The sequence below is a fragment of the Elephas maximus genome, chromosome 15 (assembly GCF_024166365.1).
Source record: "Elephas maximus indicus isolate mEleMax1 chromosome 15, mEleMax1 primary haplotype, whole genome shotgun sequence".
NCBI lineage: Eukaryota > Metazoa > Chordata > Mammalia > Proboscidea > Elephantidae > Elephas > Elephas maximus.
The window spans coordinates 22342429-22365275 of record NC_064833.1 but is presented as its reverse complement, the minus strand read 5'-3'; the positions used below and the strand labels follow the sequence as shown (position 1 = coordinate 22365275).

At 40.7% G+C, this 22847-nt stretch overlaps 1 protein-coding gene across 2 annotated transcripts in view; it reads left to right on the top strand.

Moving 5' to 3' along the window:
• COL14A1 (collagen type XIV alpha 1 chain) overlaps positions 1-22847 on the top strand; it is a 225567-nt gene that overhangs the window by 173186 nt on the left and 29534 nt on the right. For both annotated transcript variants that reach the window (XM_049853501.1, XM_049853502.1), the window contains exons 41-44: positions 11892-11945; positions 12428-12499; positions 20136-20171; positions 21716-21782. In XM_049853501.1, coding sequence (XP_049709458.1) covers positions 11892-11945; positions 12428-12499; positions 20136-20171; positions 21716-21782 — 229 coding nt within the window. The remainder of the gene's footprint in view (positions 1-11891; positions 11946-12427; positions 12500-20135; positions 20172-21715; positions 21783-22847) is intronic.

Genomic DNA, 22847 nt, shown 5'->3' with positions numbered 1-22847 from the left:
GCTTGCGTGTTGCTATAATGTGGAACGGGGTTTCAGTGGCACTTCCAGACTGAGATCGACTAGGGAGAAGGGCCTGGCTGTCTACTTCCAAAAATCAGCCAATGAAAACTCTATGAATCACAATAGTCTAGTCCACAGCCAATCCAGGGGATGGCACAGAACCAGACAGCATTTTGTTTTGCTGTGCGTGGGGTTGCCACGAGCTGGGGGCCATGTCCGTAGTAGCTAACAACAAAAACAACAACAATGGAACACAAGAGATGGATAACTAAGGCAGACATGGAGAGTCGGGGAAGGCTTCCTCCATCTAGGCTGAGCCTTGATTGAAAGAAGTTAGCCAGGTGGATGAGGAATGGAAAGCAAGTCCAGGCAGAGCCAATGGCATACACAGAGGAGTGTAGGTGAAGAGAATGTGGGGCGTTTCCAGTATTGCATATGCTCAGTATGTCTAGAGCTGCTTGGTGTGCGTATGCACAGGTGTGCACACACACTTGAGTATGGTATGGGGAGATTGTCAAGAGGTGAAACTGGAAGGGAAAACGCAAATCCATTTAAGAACCAGATAAGTTTTCAGGCTAAGGATTTTGAACTTTAGCAAGAAGGTAATGGGGAAGTCATTAAATTTTCAGCAAGGGAAACAGAAGCTGGTCTTCCTTTAACTGTCTGATTTAGACATGAGGGCAGTTCCACAGTTTGTCTCAAGACTGAACTATATGGAGTGGCAATCCAGTCCAGATCCAATCCATTGAAGGACCACACATTTGGCATTCACTGGTATTTGGGGTACAGTGTGTACACTAGGTTAGCAAATAGCTGACTGGCAGACTCACTGCTCAGACAAGGCCTGCCTTTAGCTCAGAGTAGCTGTACAGCTCAAGAATAAGCAAATGCTTTTTTTTCTATAGTTTAGGTGTGGGATCTAAGGCCCTTTGACTTCCCTCCCCCCCCCCGCCCAGCTAAATATTATTTGCTCAAAATCTCAGTTTAGTCTCTGTTCATCAAATGGAATTATTCAGTCTGTAAAACATGTCCAGGTGAACGTATCTAAAGGAGGTAGTCTGTAAAAGTATTAGATTTATGTAGGTTTCTGGTACATGGGGAAGGAGTGTCTAGAAGTATTTATATGTTTTGGCAAAGGGCTTAGGCTAAGATCCTGTGTGGTTACACACCTAGGTTCCTCTATGATTCCTGAAGCTCTGAAAATGGTAATTCTAAAGGTTTGGTTCACTGAATTTTTTGATTTATCCATGAATGGAGCCCAGTCTTGGCAAAGAACTCTTACATCGAACAGGTTGGATTAGTGTTTGAATCATTTGATTTTGAAATTCTTTCTTTTAAGACCAATATACCAACATAGGCTTTTTATACATATTTTGTTCTTCCTCCAAACACGCTTGTTTCCTATAGAATTAAAAGTTTTAGAGCTGTAATAAAGCGATAAGATATCTGTACTTAGGTTTTATTTTCCTCCCTACTGCAAAAGAAGCCAATTTGCAAGTAAAACTTTCAGGGTGTGTCCAACTCCTACATTGAAAGCTTCTTGGATGGGACTGAACTTACTTTTTTAAATTGATTTTCAGAGAAAAACGATCCTCTAAAGGGCCATCTTAAAAAGATTGTGCAAATCCTATGACAATTGTTTTAGAAAAGATATATAAGAGCAATCCCCTCGCACTGTACAAATCTAGGGAGCATCTTTCACACGGAATAAAATGTTAATGGTGCCCCCATGAATTGTGTAACATGGTGGCCTTGCTTGAGGGAAGTTCTCAATCAACGAAATACTAATTAATAATTAAGCACATACTGTGTGGCATGTACTATGCTCAGGCCAGGAGTGTTGCCCGTTTCTGTCTGTAGAGAGGAAGGCTCCAGAAGGGAAGGAGGGACTTTCAATAGTTAAAGGAGGTAATATACCTGGAGGGGGAGACTTGGTGGCACAGTGGTTAAAGCGCTCAGCTGCCAACCAAAGGTTGCTGATTCAAACCCACCAACCACTCTGTGGGAGAAAGATGTGACAGCCTGCTTCTCTAATGATTTATGTCCTTGGAAACCCTATGGGGATGTTCTACTCTGTCCTATAGAGTCATTATGAGTAGGAATCTACTTCATGCCAATGGGTTTGGGGTTTATATTTTACCTGGTGAAGATGGAAGGATGGGGTGGGACCAAGAGCACAACTGTTCCCCTGGGCCAGGAAAACAAATCGGTTTTTATAGACATCAGAGAAGGAAGAGTGGAGTGGGTGGATGAAAACAGAATTATTGACATTAAGGGGAAGGAAACCAGGGGAGTTTACTTTAGGTGGCTCCGTCTCTTTAGTCAAATTGATCTCTGGGTGCTGAGTAGAGTAAAAGGCCTGAAACAATTAGATAAGCAGTTATTTAGGAAGGCTGTGAAGGAAGAAGGCCCAGGACCAACTTTAATGGTGGCAGGGATAAAACTAGGACCTGGAACATCCCAGAAGAAATGTCACATTGTAGGGTCAGGAGCAGCAGGTGTGCCCAGGTCTATCTGGTTAGGCAGTGAGAGAGAGGGGGTTAAAGAAAGAGTACTGTCGCGGATTGAATTGTGTCCCCCCAAAATGTCTGTCAACTTAGCTGGGCCATGAGTCCCAGTATTGTGTGATCCTCCACTATTTTATGGGATTTCCCTGTGTGTTATAAATCACCATAATGAAATGAGATGAATTAGTGGCAGTAATATTGATGAGCTATTTTTATGCAAGATTAAGTAGTGTCTTAAGCCAATCTCTTTGAGATATAAAAGAGAGAAGCAAGCGGAGAGAGAGGAGGACCTTTAACCACCAAGAAACCAGTGTGCGGAGCAGAGCACGTCCTTTGGACCTGAGGTTTTTGCTCTGAAAAGCTCCCAGACCAAGGGAAGACTGATGACAAGGACCTTCCTCCAGAGCTGACAGAGAAAGCCTTCCCCTGGAGCTGGCACCCTGAATTTGGATTTCTAGCCTACTAGACTGTGAGGGAATAAATTTCTCTTTGTTAAAGCTATCCACTCGTGTTTCTGTTATAGCAGCACTAGATGACTAAGACAAGTACGAAGGACAAACATTACGCCGATATTACAGCTCTGCCTTAGCCATACTAAAGCGCAAAGCTTCATTCAGAAAAAATAATAACAACAATAACACCAGTAGCATAGAACAGACTGAAAGCAGAAACACTGAATGATGAGACCCACTGCTGAAGTGCCTCAGAAGCCACTTCTAGAAAACTTCCCAGGTAGACTTGACTGTCTAGGGAATCAGGAAGACAGAGTTTTGTTTTTTCCTTTCTTTCTCTGTATTCTGACCACTTAAATCACTTAATGTTACTGTGCCTTCACTTCCCCTGATCTTGAGTGAGTAAAACCTACTCTAGGCAAGGAAGGAGGAAGCTGGAGTGAATATTTGTGATGTGCAATCAGTGTTTCTAGCTCCTTGGACAGAGTCTCAGGGAATAGATGGCTAAGGTTTGGAGTTCAGGACAGACTATTCCTCACTGCTCAGGGCTCTTTAAATTTCGTTTTCTCTTACTGACAGTTAACAACTAACAGCCCAAACCCAGCACCATCACCTTGACCATCAGCCTAAAGAAAGACTAACCCTTCTTTCCTGGAGCTGGTGCCAGTGTCACCCTAGATTTAGCCAGGAAGGAGAGAGAGGTTAACAAAGAATAATAAGAAGATTAAACATCTTTGCCTTAAAGAGGGATCGTGTTTTCTAATGCTTCTAGCTTATTCTGGCTTTTCCCAAGGGGAATCTTTGACTCTTGGAAGTGGCTCGTATTCAACTCTGGGCCTGGGGCCATAAGCAAGTCCAGCACAAGCTGGACTTCTTCAATGAACGAGCTCCCCCCTCTTTCTTGGAAGCCAGTGGAACAAAATGTGGGACCACACTTTAAAAAACAACGGTGCAAGTTTAGATTTCACAGCATTTAGGCATCCATTTTTTATTTGGAGACATTCCAACTGAAAATATTATGGTCTAGTCTTTTTTTTTTTTTCCTACTGTAAATCTTGCTGCCTCCTTACTGCCTCCTTCCTCCTCTTTTCTTGGTATCTGTGACCCCAGGCCTTGTCCTGTGATCTTTGAGCTCTTCTGCTATATGTTAGGTTTCTCTGCCTCCCTCCAGGATGACCAGGTAGTCCTTAGAGAAACTAGGAAAACAGGTAAGACATAGATGATAAATAAGTGAGAGGAACTGAAAAAACTCCAACTTCTGTTCTAGTTCTCTCCAAGACCATCATGTATTCTAGCCAGACCTGAGTTTGAACCCTGGCCATATGACACCGGACCAGTTACTTAGTATTTCCAAGCCTCACTTTCCTCATCTGTAAAATGGCGGAAAAAAAAAAATTGACTTGGTAAAACTGCCGTGGGGTTAATGCATATAAAGCATGTCTATATGAAAGTCCAGTTTTAGCTAAAATTATTTTATTCACTCTTTGAGACTGGCGACTGGTGGTGCAGTGGTTAAGCACTTGTCTACCAACTGAAAGGTCAGAGGTTCAAACCCACCAGCTACTCTGTGGGAGAAAAGACCTGGTGATCTGCTCCCATAAAGATTACAGCCTAGAAAACCCTATGGGACAGCTCTACTCTGTCACATAGAATCGCTATGAATGGAAAATTGACTCGATGGCACCCAACAACAAGAACAATATAATTAAATAAAAGTCAGGGAGACAAGACATAAAATGACAAATAGAGAGATTTTTATGGCACCTGGAAGGTGGTAATTCCTTAGCTGTACAGTGAGTACAGTGAGTTGTTTTGTTTTTGGTTTTACAGTGAGTCTTAATTTTTAAATTCTGGGTCAACTGAATTTAGATTGCTTCCTTTCTTCTAGGTTACTATTCCTGCATCCCAATGATATCACCGTAGCCTCCCTTTTTCACTGATAAAAGATAAAATACTGTAAACATCTTGTGCACCTGAATTCTTTTGAACTTGTGAGGTGATGAGAAACAGGATGGCCCAGGGGTCAATAACATAGATTTTCCTGTTAGCCAGGCCTCGGGTTTGAACCCTTGGCCCCATGATGTTGGGCCAGTTAATACTTCTAAGCCTCACTCTCCTCATCTGTAAAGTGGAAAAAATTAACTTCATAGAAATTTTGGGATTCATGCATATAAAATGGGATTTCCATGAAAAAAGTGTAATTTTAACTAATTATTATTCACTATTTTCATTTTTTCTTCTATTTTCAACCTAATGAATCAAGGGCAGTAAAATATTTTATAATGCCTGCATTTAACAGATTAAGATGTCTTAGAAGATTTTTTGAAAAATACAAAAAGTCTAAAGAAAAGTGTTGCTTCTTAAAATTTCTTGGATTCCTTCTCGAAAGAATACTTCGAGGCAGCTTCCTCATTGTGTGGGTGGAATGTATACAGAGGCAGTATTTGTGATGAATATCCCATTTCATCAAAAGTGAGTTGGATGTAAAACGTATTCTGGAAATTGAATTTGAGTCAACTATCTGGATTTAATTCCTGTCATAAATGTCAAGCAGTGATGAGAGATTCATCTAAGGAGTGTTTTGTTGAATACTAAGATTCGTGTTAATTACCCTCCTGAGTATCTTTCCCCTTTAGAAGAGGAAATGTCAAATACCAGCACAAAGCTAAAGGAGAGAATGATTTGATTTTCTTCTTTGTGGGTCTAGATGAGTTGTGTAACATTCCAGGATAACGTTCTCAGTCAGCCACAGTGATGATGGCGTATGCAACTGGGATGTCACAGATTATATTAATAAAAACGGAAGTCACAGCTGCTCTTAATTATTGAATTTCTGTAGGTTCTTTACAAATATCCTGTTCTCCAATCCTCAGAATAAGCACAAATGCTAGGCACTGTTACCCCCATTTTACAAAGGGTCTGAAGCTCAGACTGAAGTGACGTGAACAATGCCACAGAGCTAGCGAGTGTTGGAGGCAGGATTTTATTTTAATCCATCTCTCTTTGGCTCCAACACTGCACTCTTTCTTCCCACAGAATTCTGTTAATAAACATCACTGCAGGGTGTTGTTGATGTGAGAAAGTTTTCCAGTAGAGAAGATGCTTAATGAGCAGGACTTCATCACTAAAGCTGTTTCACCCAGCATTTGGGGACTGTCGGAGCCCAGTTTGGGTTACTGTCTCAGTGAAGTAGAAATTGATGTTTTATCCCAAGACCATTATTCTTTGGTCACTTTACACTTTTACTTGGATAGCGACACATATGCAAAGAGAACAGTTACGGGGAATTTAGCTTCGCAATATTACTGCCTTTAAAGATACCTCTATTTGGGGGTGTGTGCATGCACACACAACACACACACAGTACGAATGATAACATCTGCTTTTCATTCTTATTCTAACACTGTCCTTCAGAGCCAGGCCAGGAGTCTTTATATTTGTAGACCAGCAATTCCAAAACTTAAGTGAACAGGTTGTTGTTTCATTTTGTTTTTTAACATACAGATAGATACCTGGGTCTCAACCTAAGAGATTCATATACAAAATGTCTTAGGTACAGGAACTTTAGTTTTAAAAAGCTTAATTATCCTGCTTATTAGCCAGGTTTTGGAATCACTGGTAGTATGTTGTGTTAGGGCTATTATATGTAAAAGTAATTTCTTAGGTAGAATATTGTTATTTTTTGTTTTAATTCACTGAAGTTATCACTTCAGATTACCAAAAATGCACACGTGTGTATATATATACATATATACCCACATGTATATAAACATATATATTCAAAATATGTACACACAGACACCTCATTTGAGTATATATATACATGTTTATATACATGTGGGCATATAAACCTCAGCATTCAGTGACACACCCACATACCTCATTTTAGTATGTATATGTTAATGTGTGTGTGTGTGTGTGTCACTGAAAATTCCCCAGTGTGACCCACCAGTCTTTACCACGTGGTATCACCCATAAAGCTTGATCTTGGATCTCTAGCCTGGGCTAGTGTTTGCTGAGTCTGTGGCTTTTTGCCGCTTGGCCTCTTAATCTGGTCTTAATCCTTTACCCCAAGTAGCAGCCTTATTTCATGTGGCTGATAGCCACGCTGGTCTGTTGGCTGTTGCTCATGGCAGCCCAGAGGCATGCCACAGGGCTTTACACTGTGTACTGGGAGTTTCTTCAAGCATTTCTTCAGTCCTCGCTGCTTGAATTTGGCCCATTTCAACAAACTCATCAGATGCCAGCTTCTTACTGATCCCACTACAACCTTCTCATCTAGCGTTAGTAGGAGGCCCTTGACAATTGACCATCTCCCAGAATCTTCAGGTTAGTATCCTGGCATGCCATCGTAAGCATCAGAGAAGACATGGATGATGAAAATCACAATTCTGTTACGGACTCTGAGGGCTAGTTATGATATAGCTCCATAAACATAAATAGTCTGGCTTCTGGATTCATTTTCAGTTGCAACACTATTTGTGGGCATACAGGTTTCATCCATTAGACACTATAGGCACACTACCTAGAAACTACACGCTTCTTTTTTTTTAATTGTGCTTTTTAGGTGAAAGTTTACGAGCAAATTAGATTCCCATTCAGTAATTTGTACCTAAGGTGTTTTCATGGCTTTGGTTTCATTCCCATAATGGGTCAGCACTCTCCCCGTTTCTGCTCTGGGTTCCACGTTTCCTTTCATCGTGATTTCCTACCCCTTCCTGCCTTCTCATCTTTGCTTTTAGGCAAATATTGCCCTTTTGATCTCATTTAATTGCTTGTTCTAAGGGTTTTAAAGAACACATTCCTCTCAGGTGGTATTGCTTATTTTGTGGGTTTGTTTATTGTTTGCCTGGAAGGTGGTCTCTGGGAATGGCTTCAGTTCCAGGTCAGAAGGGTGTCTTAGGGCCATAGTCTTGAGGGTGAAACTACAAACTTAAGAGCCTACAAAAAAATCTTTGAGACTAAATATATATATATATATATATTTGTTCTAAAGTATGGAAGAGAAAACTGCAAAATGGAAATTAATAAATGTTTAATAAAATATCTATAAAAGAATACATTTTGTATATTTCAGCAATAATTAAATTTCGTATTCGTTTGAATATTAGTGATTTCAAAAGCAAATTATAGGTTGGATTTTCTTATGTTGATAAATCTTAGCCGACCATAACTTAAGAATTTGTTCATAGGCAAATGTTTTCAAAAACAAATTATAAAATCCTTTCAAGTTTTTTATTAAAAACCCAGCATTTTTTTTTTATAGCAAACATTATTTTAAATGTGGTCTGTGGGTATGTATTAGTATTTTGAGGTGGGAGTCTCGAAAAGGGAAAATGCCTGGAACTTCTAATGCTTTTAAATATCCATGTTTGTGGGTAATTGATTTCATGCACTTTAACAAATAATTTACAATGGTAAGTTAATTCCAGCATTATGCTTATTGTTTAACCTTCTGTTCTCCAGTACTCATTCTTCATTGCTTAATTAAGGGCTTCTGCCCTGTATGATGGTCCTTAATCCAATAAACGTACATCTTCTCGCTTGGCTCCTCATATGAAATGGGAAATTTATAGACATAGAAATGCTTTGGGAAATACAAAAGTGTTTTTAGCTGTCAGTGGTTGAAAACCATTCACTGAGCTTTGATTTAAATTACACCGAATCACAAAGCTGGAGTTTGCCAATTCTTTTGCTCTTGTTATAGACATTTTACAGACCTTTTCTTTTCACTGAGTTTATTGAATTTGTATAGAAAGCTGCTGCCAATGCTGCTTACCCTGAGATGAAGCAGTGAGAGGAAGAGGGAAAACCCTCCCTCAATAAATCAATTGCACGGGAACCTATGTCAGTTTCTAGGAAATTACCCTAGGATATTAACTGAAATGAAATGTCCACTTCTGAGGACGTTCCTTGGGTAGGAGCATGTGGATATACAAAATGGGGTATATATATACAGTGGAATATTATCAACAGTAAAGAGAAGTGAAGTTCTGATGCAGGCTACAACATGGATGAACCTTGAAAACATTATGCGGAGCCAAATTAGTCCATTGAAAAAGGACAAATACTGTATGATTTCACTTATACAAAATAAGCAATTATATAAACTAAAACCCATTGCCGTTGAGTCGATTCCAACTCATAGCAATCCTATAGGATAGAGTAGAGCTGCCCCATAGGGTTTCCAAGGCTGTAATCTTTATGAAAGTGGACTGCCACATCTTTCTTCTGTGGAGTGGCTGGTGAGTTCAAACCACCAACCTTTCATTTAGCAGCCGAGCACTTAATCACTGTGCCACCAGGGCGTCTTATTGCGCCACAAAACCGGAAAACCAAATCCATTGCTTTCAAGTTGATTCTGACTCACAGAAACCCTGTAGGGGCAGAAGAGAAACTGCCCCATAGGGTTTCCAAGGCCATAATCTTTACGGAAGCAAACGGCCACATTTTTCTCCAGAGGAGTGGTTGCTGGCTTTGAACCACCACCTTTTTGATTAGTATCCAAGTCCTTAACCACTGTACCACCAGGGCTCCTTAAGCAAAACGACAACAACAACAAAACCCACTGCATCTGAGTCAGTTTCAACTCACAGCGATCCTATAGGACAAGGAAGAACTGCCCAGTAGGGTTTCCATGGAGCTTCTGGTGCATTTGAACTGGCGACTTTTTGGTTAGTAGCTGAGGTCTTACCCACTGTGCCACGAGGGCTCTAGATATATAGAAACCAAAAATGATTATGGTTACCAGGGGTGGGAGGGAGAGGGAAAGGAGGAGTTTTTATTTGAGGAGCACTGAGGTTATGTTGATGATGGTGGAAGCAGATAACCAGGTCTTTTCTCCTGAGGAGCGGCTTGTGGGTTTGAACCACTGACCTTTCAGTTAGTGGCTGAGTGCTTAACCACTGTGCCACCAGGGCTCCTTGTATGTTAGCGTACTATATATATATTTGAAAGGAGCCACTGTGGCACAATGATTAAGCACTCTACTGCTAACTGAAAGGTTTGAGATTTGAACCCACCAGTGGCTTCGTGGGAAAAAAGACCTGGTGACGATCTGCTTCCATAAGGATTACAGCCTAGTACACCCTGTGGGGCAGTTCTACTCTGTCCTGTAGGGTTGCTGTGAGTCAGAATCGACTTGACGGCACACAACAACATGTATATTTGTGTGCAAACAACACTAAAATCTCAGTGGTTTAATGCAGTAGAAGTTTATTGCTTGTTCACAATCCAATCCATTCAGCAAGTGGAGGCTGAGGAGCAGGGAGGGTTAGTCTCTGCCTCAAACGTCACTCAGACACTCAGGGTTTTTCCATCTGTAATGCTATCATCTTCAACACGTGGCCTCTAAAGTTCCCAGAGAGGAGGAGAAGAAAGTGGACAATCACCATGGGAGATTTTTCTGAGCAAACTGGAAGCGACCCCTTTCCACTGGCCAGAACTCAGCCGTGTGGCTCAAGTGTAATTATGAGGAGGCTGGGAAATGTAGCTTAGCAGTGTGTCCAGGCAGAAGAGGAAAACAAGAATACCAGTGAACTCTAGCACCCTCTGCGTCTTCTGGCTTTATGACTTACTGGCATTCTGAAGGCATCCTGACCATAAGTTGTCCCTAAATACTCACCCTCACCCTCTCTTCCTGCTGCCTCTAATATCCTACTCTCCCAGCTCACACGCCATTTCCTCTTGACCAGCCTCATCTTTACGTTCTCGCTTTTACACAATACCGGGAAGTGGGGAGAGAATGGGAATGGGAATGGGAATGGGGAGCTTGAGAGGATGAACTTTCACAAGCAACATAAGGGGAAAGGACAGCTGACTGAAAAAGTGGCGTGAATGTTAGAAAGAGGCATCAAGGAAGCCTGGAGATGTTAGTGTGAGTTGATTTGAGATGGGAATGGATTGATCCAATGGAAGATAAATCCCAAGGTAAGAAGTTCATTTCTTGATGTAGTAGGAGGTATTGTTTTCAAAAAAAAAAAAAAATTATGAAACAGTTATAAAATTTGGATCAAACAGCCTCCCTCATGTTTGTAACTGCATTGGAAAGACCAGTGTCCACAATTAAAAACTCCAGCCCTTTAAGTGTAAGTCATTCCAGCTGTTATATTTTTCTTAACACTCACATAAAATAACACACACGCACGTTCAGTAATTTAAGAGGATATTTTTATAAAGGACATCATTTACTTTCTGCCTTAAACTCTTCCAACACAGAATGGAAAGCAAACATGTATCCATTTGTGAGCACATAACAACACACACTCAACAAACCTGGCCAGCAGTCAAGTCCCCTCTATACTTTTCTCCAAGCTGCTCCTGAAGAGTTGCAGAGCTTCCGATATTATAATACTCTTTATTTATAATATGGAAACCTGGGATAGTGAGTCCCTACCCAAGAGTCTCTTAGGCCGTGAAAGACACTAATTCATCTTTTTGTCTTGTCATCAACTACCAAGGATTGATACCCCTTCTCATTTGTTAGGAGCTCTGCTGGTACAGTGGTTAAGAGCTCAGCTGCTAACCAAAAGGTCAGCAGTTCAAATCCACCAGCTTCTTCCTGGAAACCCTATGGGGCAGTTCTACTCTGCCCTATAGGGTCGTTATGAGTCCCAGTTGACTTGATGGCAACAGGTCTCATTTGTTATACTTAGTCTAATAAAAACACTTTGTGGAAAGGAGTTCCTGTTTAAGCTTATAAGTGGCATTTCTTACACCTAAAATTCTTGCAGTAGACAATTTAATGGAGCCAAGGGACACAAAAGTCTTGCCAAGAACAATTCTCATAAAGACCTTGAAAGCAGTGACTCCTTGGTAGTCCAGAGCAAGTGGCAAGACTTACCCCCGAATATTAAAAAGGAGTAGGTGAACCTATTCTGGAAGCCATATCAAGGCAACTATGTGATCGGCACACTGTGTTCCATTTCTGCAGGGCTTTCCTGGAAAGGATGGATCCTCTGGCCCTCCAGGACCACCAGGACCAATTGTAAGTATCATCAGAAACTACTGGGAGGCACTCTGTTTTGAAGCATTTAGTTTCTTTTGTGAGACTTTCTTTGCCAGACCTTTACCTTGGCTGCCATCTTTGCTGTATTGAAACAACTCATCCCTTGGTACAGAGCGCTCCCTAAAACATCCTGTGAAAATAATGTACCACATGGCTTGATTATTCTCTCTCTGAGCTGCGTGGCCATAAGATCACCTCTATTGATTTGATTTTTTATTAGACACAAGTAAGGCTTGAATTTGAAGGAGCCATACCTGACCGATGGTATAGAGCCTTTTCAAAAGTAATGTCTTCCCTACTTAGGGAGTTGGGAATGGGAATGAGCAATGAATCCTGAAGTCTTGGTGGTGGGGGGAGAGAAGCTATCACTGTGTGTTTGTTGCTCCTGCTTGAGTGCTGGCTGTCGCTGATGAGCATGTGCGCATCCTCACCTTTGAGCCATTTTCCTGCCTTTCTATTAGGGCATTCCCGGAGCCCCTGGAGTTCCAGGGATCACAGGAAGCATGGGACCTCAAGGCGCCCTGGGACCACCTGTGAGTATGCAGCAGCATCCTGTGAGGAATGTGGGTCCAGTCACCACATTTATGTATGTGTTTAAATTTACCAGCATCTCTGTCAGTCAAAAATGTTTATTCAGTATTAGACTCTGTGGGAATTCATAAAGGGAACCAGAGAATCTCCTGGGATAAAGATTAAGTCCAGCTTGTGCATACGTCGTGGCTAAAGACAAATGGTCCCAACAGGGAAAAGTCAGTCATGCTTCTGCTCATATGTGTTTCCATGGCTTGTTATCTGTATTTGGCTAAGTAAACTCGTACCTTCATTCCAGGGAATGGGAACAACAACTCTGTGTATTAATTAGACCTGGCCTCCAAGGATAAAATATACAAGGTTTGAGAAATCCAAGCTTTAAGTAAGAGTAGAAATAGATTTTTCTTTTCTAAGTTCTGCAAGAAAGGGAGAACCTCCCAATAAAACACACAGCACACACACACATACACACTAAGCTAAGTGAATAGCGATGTAAATGAAAGTATAATGAATGGAACCAATTAACCATTTTTGTGCTTCTTATCTCTTAGGTTGGTGTTTAACTATGATTAATGGGAAGGAGTAGGGGCAAAACGGGGAGAAACCCATGGCTTCTAAAGCCACATTTGGCATCCCTTGTGACTTGCATGTTGTTTCTTGTTGGTATAGATATTAGTCAGAATTCTAGTACTATTGTGATAATACTAAGTCTGCATCCATAATTGAAATGTGTAAATATGTATACTAATGCAAACATACTAAGAATTCATGGAACATTGAGATTTGAAAGGGTAAGGGGGGTGAGAGAGGTGAATGAATTTGATTTCTATAGCTGTAATATAACAAATTACCACAATCTTGGTTACTTACAACAACACAAGTTTATTATCTTACAGTTTTGTAGGTCAGAAGTCTGACATGAGTTTCATTGGGCTAAAATCAAGCTATTTGCAGTTCCTTTCTGAAGTTTTAGAGGAGAATCCATTTCCTTACCTTTTCCTGCTTCCAGAGGCTTCCCCCCATTCATTGGCTTCCTTCTTTCTTCAAAGCCAGCAATGTGGCCTCTCTCTGACCATTCTTCCATAGTCACATCTCCCTCTGATAACACTGGGAAAGGTTCTCAGCTTTTAGGGACACATGCGATTAGATTTGGACCACCAGATAACTTTAGATACTCTTCCCATCTCAAGATCCTTATCTACTTCATATTTTCAAAGGCTCTTTTGCTATGGAAGATAACATACTCATAGACTCTAGGGATGAAGGCATTTTCTGCTTACCACGGTGAGCCAGAAATAATAGAACCCATTGGTTCTCATTCAGAAAGATATCTCTCTTCCTCTAGCTGCCCATGTAATCTTGTTACTCTTCATTCTTGAAACTCATTTCAATAAAGTTTTCCATCCTCAGAGTCCTTTTCCTGGGCTATGATTCACATGACACATATACAGGTACAGAGATGCACACGACGTATGAACGTCAAGGAATGTGTCTAGATTTTAACGAAGGCGTTCTCATCACACATCCAAATAAATGCTTTCCTTAGTAGTCATTTTACAAAGCTGTATACTCATTTCAACTACACTGTTATTGTTCAAAATGCTTTCAGATCTCCCCTTTTTGAATAAAACTAATAGTAGGTCACAGAAGAAAATCGGATTGCTTTATTTTCAAAATGATGTTATCAAGTGTGGTTGTGCCCATAGTACCATCCAGTGACACCCCCATGTGAAAGCAGACACACAAGAAAGGTGCACGCACACTCCTGCTTCCTCTCTCTCACCTCCACAATCCGTCCATTGCAAACTGAACTGTTCATTCAATTCTAGGCTATTCCTCACCAAAAAGGAGACTGCTGAACACACTCTATCTGCTACAAGTTTTCACGCTGTTTCCTAAAATGTGCTTCTTGAAACAAGAGTTCCAGAATATGCCTGGCAGGGCTCAGAGACCTGGGGTTTCTGGTCTAAGAAGTATCTGAGACAGTGCAGACTAAACCTGTTTCTCAGAAAGCCAGGGGAGTTACTAGGACTTGAAGGCTTTAAAGTAAATTTTTACTTTAAACAACTACTCAGTAAATATTTTTATATGAATGAATTAGGAAATTGATGTCCACAGAGGCTTGGTAAATTGCTTAAATGGTGTGGCTCACACAGCTTGTTAGGGTCATGTCAGGGCCAGACATCCTAAAACAAAATGTTTGAGGCATCCTAAATCAAAACAAAACAAAAAAACTATCAATTAGGTAATAAACAAATGTATGTGTATGTGGGGTGATCTTTTTGTTCTTTGCAGTGTTACTAACATCTAGCACTAGTTTCCCTTCATAACAGGCCATGGGTTGGTCCTGATCCAGGAGGACAGGATGGGAAGGGCCCAAGGAAAGAGGAGCAGGCTCTGGGGTCCTGGGAGAGAAAAATGGGGTGTGGAAGGAGTTGCATGAGACATGGAACACATGATGTAAGTGTAGACCCAACCCTGCTTACCAGCCTGGCCTTTTGCAGCTCTGGGTTAAACTCTACATTTTTTCCCAGAAAGAAAACATTCGTTAAAAATATTGTCTTTGATTGCTATAAATCAGCAAAAAAAAAAAAAAAAAATGTCCCTCAATGGTGGCACGAAGGGCCCTGTGCCACTGACACTTTGATCACAGGCAGAAACTGTGTGTGTGGGTACTGGTGGGGGTGCCACACAAGGCTTTGGATTTTCTTTTCTAAAGCAAGTTGTTTTCTGAACCATTGAGACCCGTGCTTTGTGCCATGAGCTCTCAGATGCCTGCTGGCTTCCAGCTGGTGTGACTAGTAAAGCAGGCGCATTGTCATGGTTTTAAGCCCTTGATTGTTTTCCCCCTGGATTTCTGTCTAGGAAGGTAGGAGGCAAAGAGCCCAAGAAAGACAGACTGCCCCACTGAAAATAGCAACATGTTTCCTATAGTTCATGCCAGAAATACTTGCTTTTATGTACTCTCTTGTCGCCACTGGCTTCCCAGGGCAGAATGTGCATCGCTGCTGCTGTAGCCATGATTCCTACCTGACTTTTACCCATTGGATTAAGTACGATGCCCTGCCTGCAGTGAGACGTATAGCAATGAAGCTGTACGCAGCTGAGCAATGTGTTTAGCTTGACATTATTTAAAGACTACAGCATTAGGTGCCAGGTTACCTGGGTTGTAAATCTGGCCCTGACTTGACCTTAACTAGCTGTGTGAGCCACATTATTTAAGCAATTCACCCAGACTCTGCGGACATCAGTTTCCTAATTCATTCATTTAAAAATATTTACTGAATAGTCATAATACGTACACGATTAAATAAGGGGATGTTATGAGGGGTACAAAGATGATCAAGACTTTTTCCCACGTGGAAGGAAAATTGAGGGGAATGATGCTTTTATAGAGGTAGATATAACAAAAGACAGAAAGTGAGCATGCCTTAAGGAAAAGCCAAGGAAGTGGCTATGAAAGTTCCAAAGGAGAGACAGAGCAGGAGAGAGAAGGTGATAAAGAAATCCCCTGCTGAGCTGACTGGGAAGAACTGATGAAGGAGGAATTTCTGTTGAATTTTAAAAGATGGATGGGATTCCCGCCCACAAAGAAAAGAGGATGGTGTTTAGGTGTGAACTGTATTAAAACATGGCGTAAACACAGGGCCTACCCCGTCATTTGTACATTTTAATACTTTTGAACTCTCTTTTTCCATCACCACTGCCCCACTTTTATTTTAAGCCCTCCTCATTTCTTGCCTAGACTATCACAAAGCTCTAATTGACCCCTTGCTTCTGTTCTAGCCCTAGTCTGGTCCATCCTTCAGTTGCCAGAAGATGTTTCTAGCATAACTCTGATGTGTCATCCTCTGGCTTATATCCCCTCACTGGCTTCCTATCACCAGAGCATAGGTCCTAGATGTTCCACATGGCATACTTAGCCGTTCACAATGCGGCCCTTGCTCTCTTTGCCGACTTGATCTCCCACTTCAGTTCCACTTCACTTCACTTGGAGTTGTCACACAAAATTATTTAAAGTTCCTGAAATGCATACCATACTGGTTCATCTTTTTTTTTTTTTTGCCTTTTGGAGTGCTGTACAGTCTTTCTGGGCTGCTTTCTCCTTTTTTTTCCCACCTGGTGAGCTCCTGGCTATTCGTCCCCTAAGATGGTGCACTTCTTGTGTGAATCCATCCTTACCTGCAAGCTTTGTTAGGTGTTTCACTTCCACTGCTGCTGCCTGCCTCTCCACTAAAATGATAGCTCCTTGGGAGCAGGTGTCTTATCATGCTCATGTTTTTATTCCTAGGCCCTAGCTCAGTATCTGACCCATAAAATAGTTGCCATCAAGTCAGCTCCAACTCATGACAGCCCCATACGTGTCAGAGTAGAACTGTGCTCCATAGGGTTTTCAGTGGCTGCTTTTTTCAGGAATAGATTACTAGGCCTTTGTTCTGAGGCACCTCTGAATGGACTCAAACCTCCAACCTTTCAGTTAGCAGCTGAGTACATTAATCTTTTGCACCACCCAGGAACTCCACCTGACACCTAGAGGGTACTTAATAAATATTTATTGAAAGAAAGAATGTATGTTTGCTTTCCAGTTAGACTAATGTTTGCTGGAGTATTAGAAGATTATTCTCATAGATTTGGGGGCCAGATCACAGAAGACCTTTATGGCCAGGCTAGGATGTTTTGATTTTCTTTAACAGATATCTTTCATATGTGGGTCTTGGAACACGAGATTATTCCTCTTCCCTTCAGCATGAAATTTCTGTGCATTTATGAATGTAGCTACTGTATTTTCTTTTCTTTACATTTCAAGCGTTCCTGAAGTTAAAGGAAAATGTGCCACTTTCTTCTGCCTCCATCTACAGGGAATGTGTGTTTTCCCTCAAAGCATACTTTAGTGGAGTTGTAGGCCTTGACTTGCTTAGGAATTTTTATTTTGTTTTTATTTTACTTTGCAAAATTCCAAGGAAAGATGTCAGAGAAGTTGGAATAAAAAATAATTTCTTGCCGTACAGACATTTCTCTAAATAGACCTTTCACTGACTGCCTAGCTGTGTCCTTTAGCTACTTAATAAAGTATCACAGGCTGAGTTTGAGGAATTTCAGGCCTGATTAAAAACGGCTGTCTCTACAGACCAAAAGATACCAACAGCTGATACTGTTCATTTACTTTATCAATCAGGTTTGCTCTGTAATTTCTTCCTCTATATTTCAAACATTTTCAAACAAGCCAATATAATAAACGATAGCAATTCAAATGTCAAAAAGTGTACTTATCCACAGATAAAAATACTCAAGTTAAAATGGATTTCAAGAAAACGGCTCATGTTAAAACCCAGTTCCAAATTACTCAAGTTAGGTTTTAGGGCTGTCTGTTTACTTGGTTAGCTTCATTTTAATCGGAAAGACATGTTTCTGCATTGGAACAGAAGATATTGACTAGCAGATCTCTTAAGCAGTGTTCTCTTTCAGGGAACAATAGGATGTACTGGGGAAGTAAAGATTCTGAGGCCAGACTGGTCTCGGATTCCAGCTTTGCCACTTACTTTTTGACTTATTTTGGGCAAGTCAATTATGCTTTCAACACATCACTTCCCTTATCTTTAAAAATGAAAATAATATGTCATATGTCTGTTACTAGAGTCCCTGGCTGGTACAAAGAGTTAACACACTGGGTTGGTTCGAGTCCCCCCAGAGGTGCCTCAGGAGAAAGGCCTGGTGGCCTACCTCTGAAAAATCAGCCATTGAAAACCAGCCCAGGTCTGTTCTGATGCACATGGGGTTGCCATGAGTCAGTGTTGACTCAGGTACCTGGTCAGGCTGTGATAAAGATAAGTGAGTTAATGTGCTTAAAAACACTGCAGACAGTGCTTGGGACGTGGTCAAAACAAGGTAAGTATTAATACTATTTGTAGTGTGTTATAATACTATATTATATTAATACTATATAACACTACTAAAAAAAACCTAGTATATATAATTTTTTATTAAATGTGGAATATTTATTTTTCTTCACTGCTTTTTGTTTTTATTGTACATCTAAAGCTTGAAAGTTAGGCGTTTCCATTAAGGACTTATTTCGTGGAGACATAAGTAGCTCTTTTTCTCTAGTTGGATGTACCAGTGGACATTATGTCTCTCTAGGGACTTGGCGGTTTGTGAAGCCTTAGGAATGGGGGGAACCAGGCAGCGTTTCCTCCTGTTATACAAGAGGTCACCATGAGTCAGAGCCGAGTCAACAGCAACTAACCATAGCAACAAGAAATGAGGGAGGAAGGCCCGGCCAGTACAGTACATTTATTTCCAAAAGGAAGGGAAGGGAATACATTGTAAATCTTACTTTTGCAGAAAGTTTTTAACATGGAGTGGGATTTTTTTTTTTTTTTAATGGAACCAACTATTTAGCTAATGACCTGGAAGCCCACTGCTTGAGTATAGTATGTTTTCAATATTTTTCTTCTTTCTTTTTTAATCAAGACAGTTAAAATGAAGCACAAATTGACTTGAAGTGAAATTCAATCATTCATTTATTCACTTAACACATATTTATTGAGTACCTGCCATGGACCTGGCACTGTTCTAGGAGTGGGGGATACATCAGTCCACGAGCTAGACACAGACCCTGCCTTAGGAAGCTCACATGCCAAGAGATGCTACACGTTGTGAGGATCTGCTGTCTGGGTAAAGGCTGGGACCCTTCCCTTACACACCCAGCCTTTGTGTTTTTCATCCATCTCTGTCCCTTTGAGTTTGGGTGAGAGTTTGGGAACACAGTACTGAGATTGGTTTGGGACCTGTTAAGTTTGAAGGACCAGCCAGAAACAGTCTGATGATGTGACAAATTCCATCTATAAATGTCATTCACTATCTTTTTTGTAGGAACTCTAAAAATTTTGTTCAATAAACCTATTACATTGCCTCGGAGTTGAAACAAAAATATGAAATCCTTCTGAAGGCACATGTTTTGCATTATAAGTCTGATTTCATTGCAGAAATACTGAAAACAAGTTTTTTCTGTAATTTTTAAGAAAAACCATAGTAAAGTCCTGTAAGAGCCCAAGAGTAGCTAAGCCACATAACAAAACAATAATTCAGCTGCAAATTCACGGGAATATGAGTGCCTTGTATTGACAGCAAATGAATAAAGGAGAACTGTGTGTTATCATGCTGGACAGAAAACAGTGTGATTGTGGGATTTCATAAATCTCATCTCTTATTTGAACTCTTAGCTTAGGAGGAGATCTTTTCTTTAAGAGATGTTCCTAAAAATATTGAAACAATTTATCATATCAGAGATTTATGAAATAAATTATGAAACATCAGTAGCCTAAAACATACAAGTGGCATTTAATGTAGAAAGATACAAATGACCTCATAAGTAAAAATGTGTGTTATGAAACAGTATTGTTGTGTGTTCCCAATTTTGTACCAAAAAATATTGCATCTGTACATAAAGGCTAGAGGAGTATTTAAATGGCCATTTCTGTAATAGAGTTACGAGTTTCTGTTTGTTTTATTGTTGATGTTGCATGTCTATTTTTGCTGCAGAATTATTTGGGCTAAAAAAAAATGCCTTAATAAAATCAGAAATGATACATTATCATTATGCTTACAAGTAATTTGACAATTTTTAAATGCTTGCAGGGTGCCCCTGGATTAAAGGGAGAGCGAGGAGAACGAGTAAGTATCCTCTAGCTCTGTTGACTGGTCCAAGCTGGTTGCAAATTCTTCATTACCTAAGCTTCCAAAAGGTTGACCATTTACTACCACGGTTATTCATTACTATTATATCATTCCTTCTCTCCGCTCTCTCCCCAACTCATTAGACTGCGAGCATGTTTTCAACTGGAAAAAGCCCTGTGGCTGGGAAGCCTGGGGAGTTAGTTTCTAGTTATATATCTGCTACTATCCAGCTAAATGATAGTAGCAGACTTGGACCCATTTCTGTACGGATAAAGTGGGGAGAACCAAACTCATCTAATGCCAAAGTGGACTTGATGAGGGCATTACAGGTAGTCGCCGAGTTACGACATATTCTAGTTACGAAAAACTGCACTTAACGATTGTCTTTTTTTTTTTTTTAAGTACATCCTATCATTAGTAATACGCACTACATGCAGTGTTGCAGCATATAACTTGCTGATGTTATCATTTTTAGATGCTCACTCACAGTGTTCAATTTTATGGTTTACTCTTCAAAACACTGTTGTATAGCAGGCTATGGCGTGGTCAACAATGAAGTCAGTATTGAGAGGCATAAGGGATAGAAAGGCAATGTTCAACACTAATGACATAAGACAATTGAACTGCGCATGCACCCGACAGCTGTTACACCTCTGACTTGATTGTTAAGACACTAACACCAAGTGCATCATAGACCAGGCCTATAATGTGATCTTATTCAGTGTTCCGTACCCTAAGACGCATCAGTTGTTAATTTGAAATGAGGTATTTGACTTACACGGTAAAGTCTTTGGAATGGACCCTCATTGTAAGTCGGGGACTACCTGTATGTAATGAATATGAAAGGGCTTTAAAAAAAGTAAAAGCTCTGTACAAATGCCAAGTAGTAGAACAGGCTCCTGTCTTCTTTGATGGATCCAGGAAGGCAATAGTAGGCACAGAATAAAAAAATCTGGCCCTAGAACTTACATCATTTCATTTTAAGGGCCTTCTCTTTCCTTTCAGAAAGACTGCAGCTGCTAATATAATTGGTCTGTGCGCTATGGAGAAAAAGCCGTGGCTTTATGATCTGAAGACCCCGGTCTCAGCTTATCCAGTTACCTCTGTGGAACCTTAGACACGTTGTTTAATTGCTCAGTTATAAAATGGGTTTGACCTCTTTCCTCTGAGATGTTAATAGTATTAAATCAGCTGCTGCTTGAGAAAGGGCTATATTTTATAAGCTCTAAATTTTTTTTTTTTAAAGAGCTATAAATGAAGCATTAAATACATATGGGTTTGTTTCACAACTATTAAATTTTTTAGAATCTGAGACCAGGAATACTGACTGGAGCTTTTTAATTTAATAAAGGCTCTCAGTAACTCTGGTGCTCAGAAATTTCTTGGTTCTCTGCACGCACCATGGTAGTCAATCCTACCTGTTAGTAGGTGCTGAAGTGCCCGGATAGGAACGGTGGGTGGATAAGATGCACTTCCTCGCAGTCCTGGCCATCTGGCCGGGCTTGGGGCGGAGAGTCAGGAGTATGCTTTGTCTTATCCAGGGAGACCTGCAGTCTCAAGCCATGGTGAGGGCAGTGGCACGCCAGGTGTGCGAACAGCTCATCCAGAGTAAGTGCGTTACAATTATGATGTTGTTTTCCATTTCCCTCCCAAATGAGCCTTTCCCATGAGCACAGTGACTAGGGAAAACTTCTCCAGAGCTTTGTCTTACTGCAAGCACATAAGCTTTACAGGTGGTCACCCCAATCCATCTACAAGATCATTAAAGACAATCCTAGACTTCTACATCGATGGTTGCTGCTGTTGGCCATTGAATTGATTCTGACCTGTAGCAACCCTTACATGACACAATAGGACTGCCCCATAGGGTTTCCTAGACTAATCTTTTGGGAGCAAAACACCAGATCTTTTCTCCTGCAGAGCCGCTGGGTGGGTTCTAACTACCCACCTTTTGGTTGCAGCTGGGTGCTTAACCATTGCAACACCAGGGCTCCTTACATCTGTAGTACTGTGGCCAAATTCTCTGGCATTTGTCCAAGAGCTATTTTTTGCCCATAAGGATGTGAGGATGTAGCTTGGCTGCTTAGATCAAATTCCTCCCTCATCTCCCAAATGTATTAAAAAAAGAAAAAATTTCTCAATTGCTCATCACTTGAAAGCTGCCAGACAACATCACCAGAAACTGTCTCCAAAGAGATGATTCATGGTGTTGATTTCCATTAACTCTAGATATGAATTGCTATAGCCTTCTGATCCATTTCACATGTACTATCCTTTAGTTAGCCTGTGACTCTTCCTTGTATTCCTTTGGTTTTATGCCGAACCACACACATGCATACACACACTGGGACAGGCTTGATGTGATATTTGATATGACACTTGGTCTTCATGCCAAAGATTACTGAAGCACACTTTATGACATCTCTCTCATTTTTTTTCATTTTAAACCTGAACTTTTCCGTAGGATCATTTTTCAATTACTGAATTTCCTGCCCATTTGCTTATATACACACCCATTTTGCACATTTGCTCCCTGCCCGCTCACTATAGACTTTATTTCAGTAATCTACCCAAAGGGTTTACTAGTGAGGGTCTTTCTCTTTGCCAGTAATTAATTCAGTTCCAGGAAGGTCTGAGGCCAAGTAGAGATGAAATATTTCTCTCAAACCCACC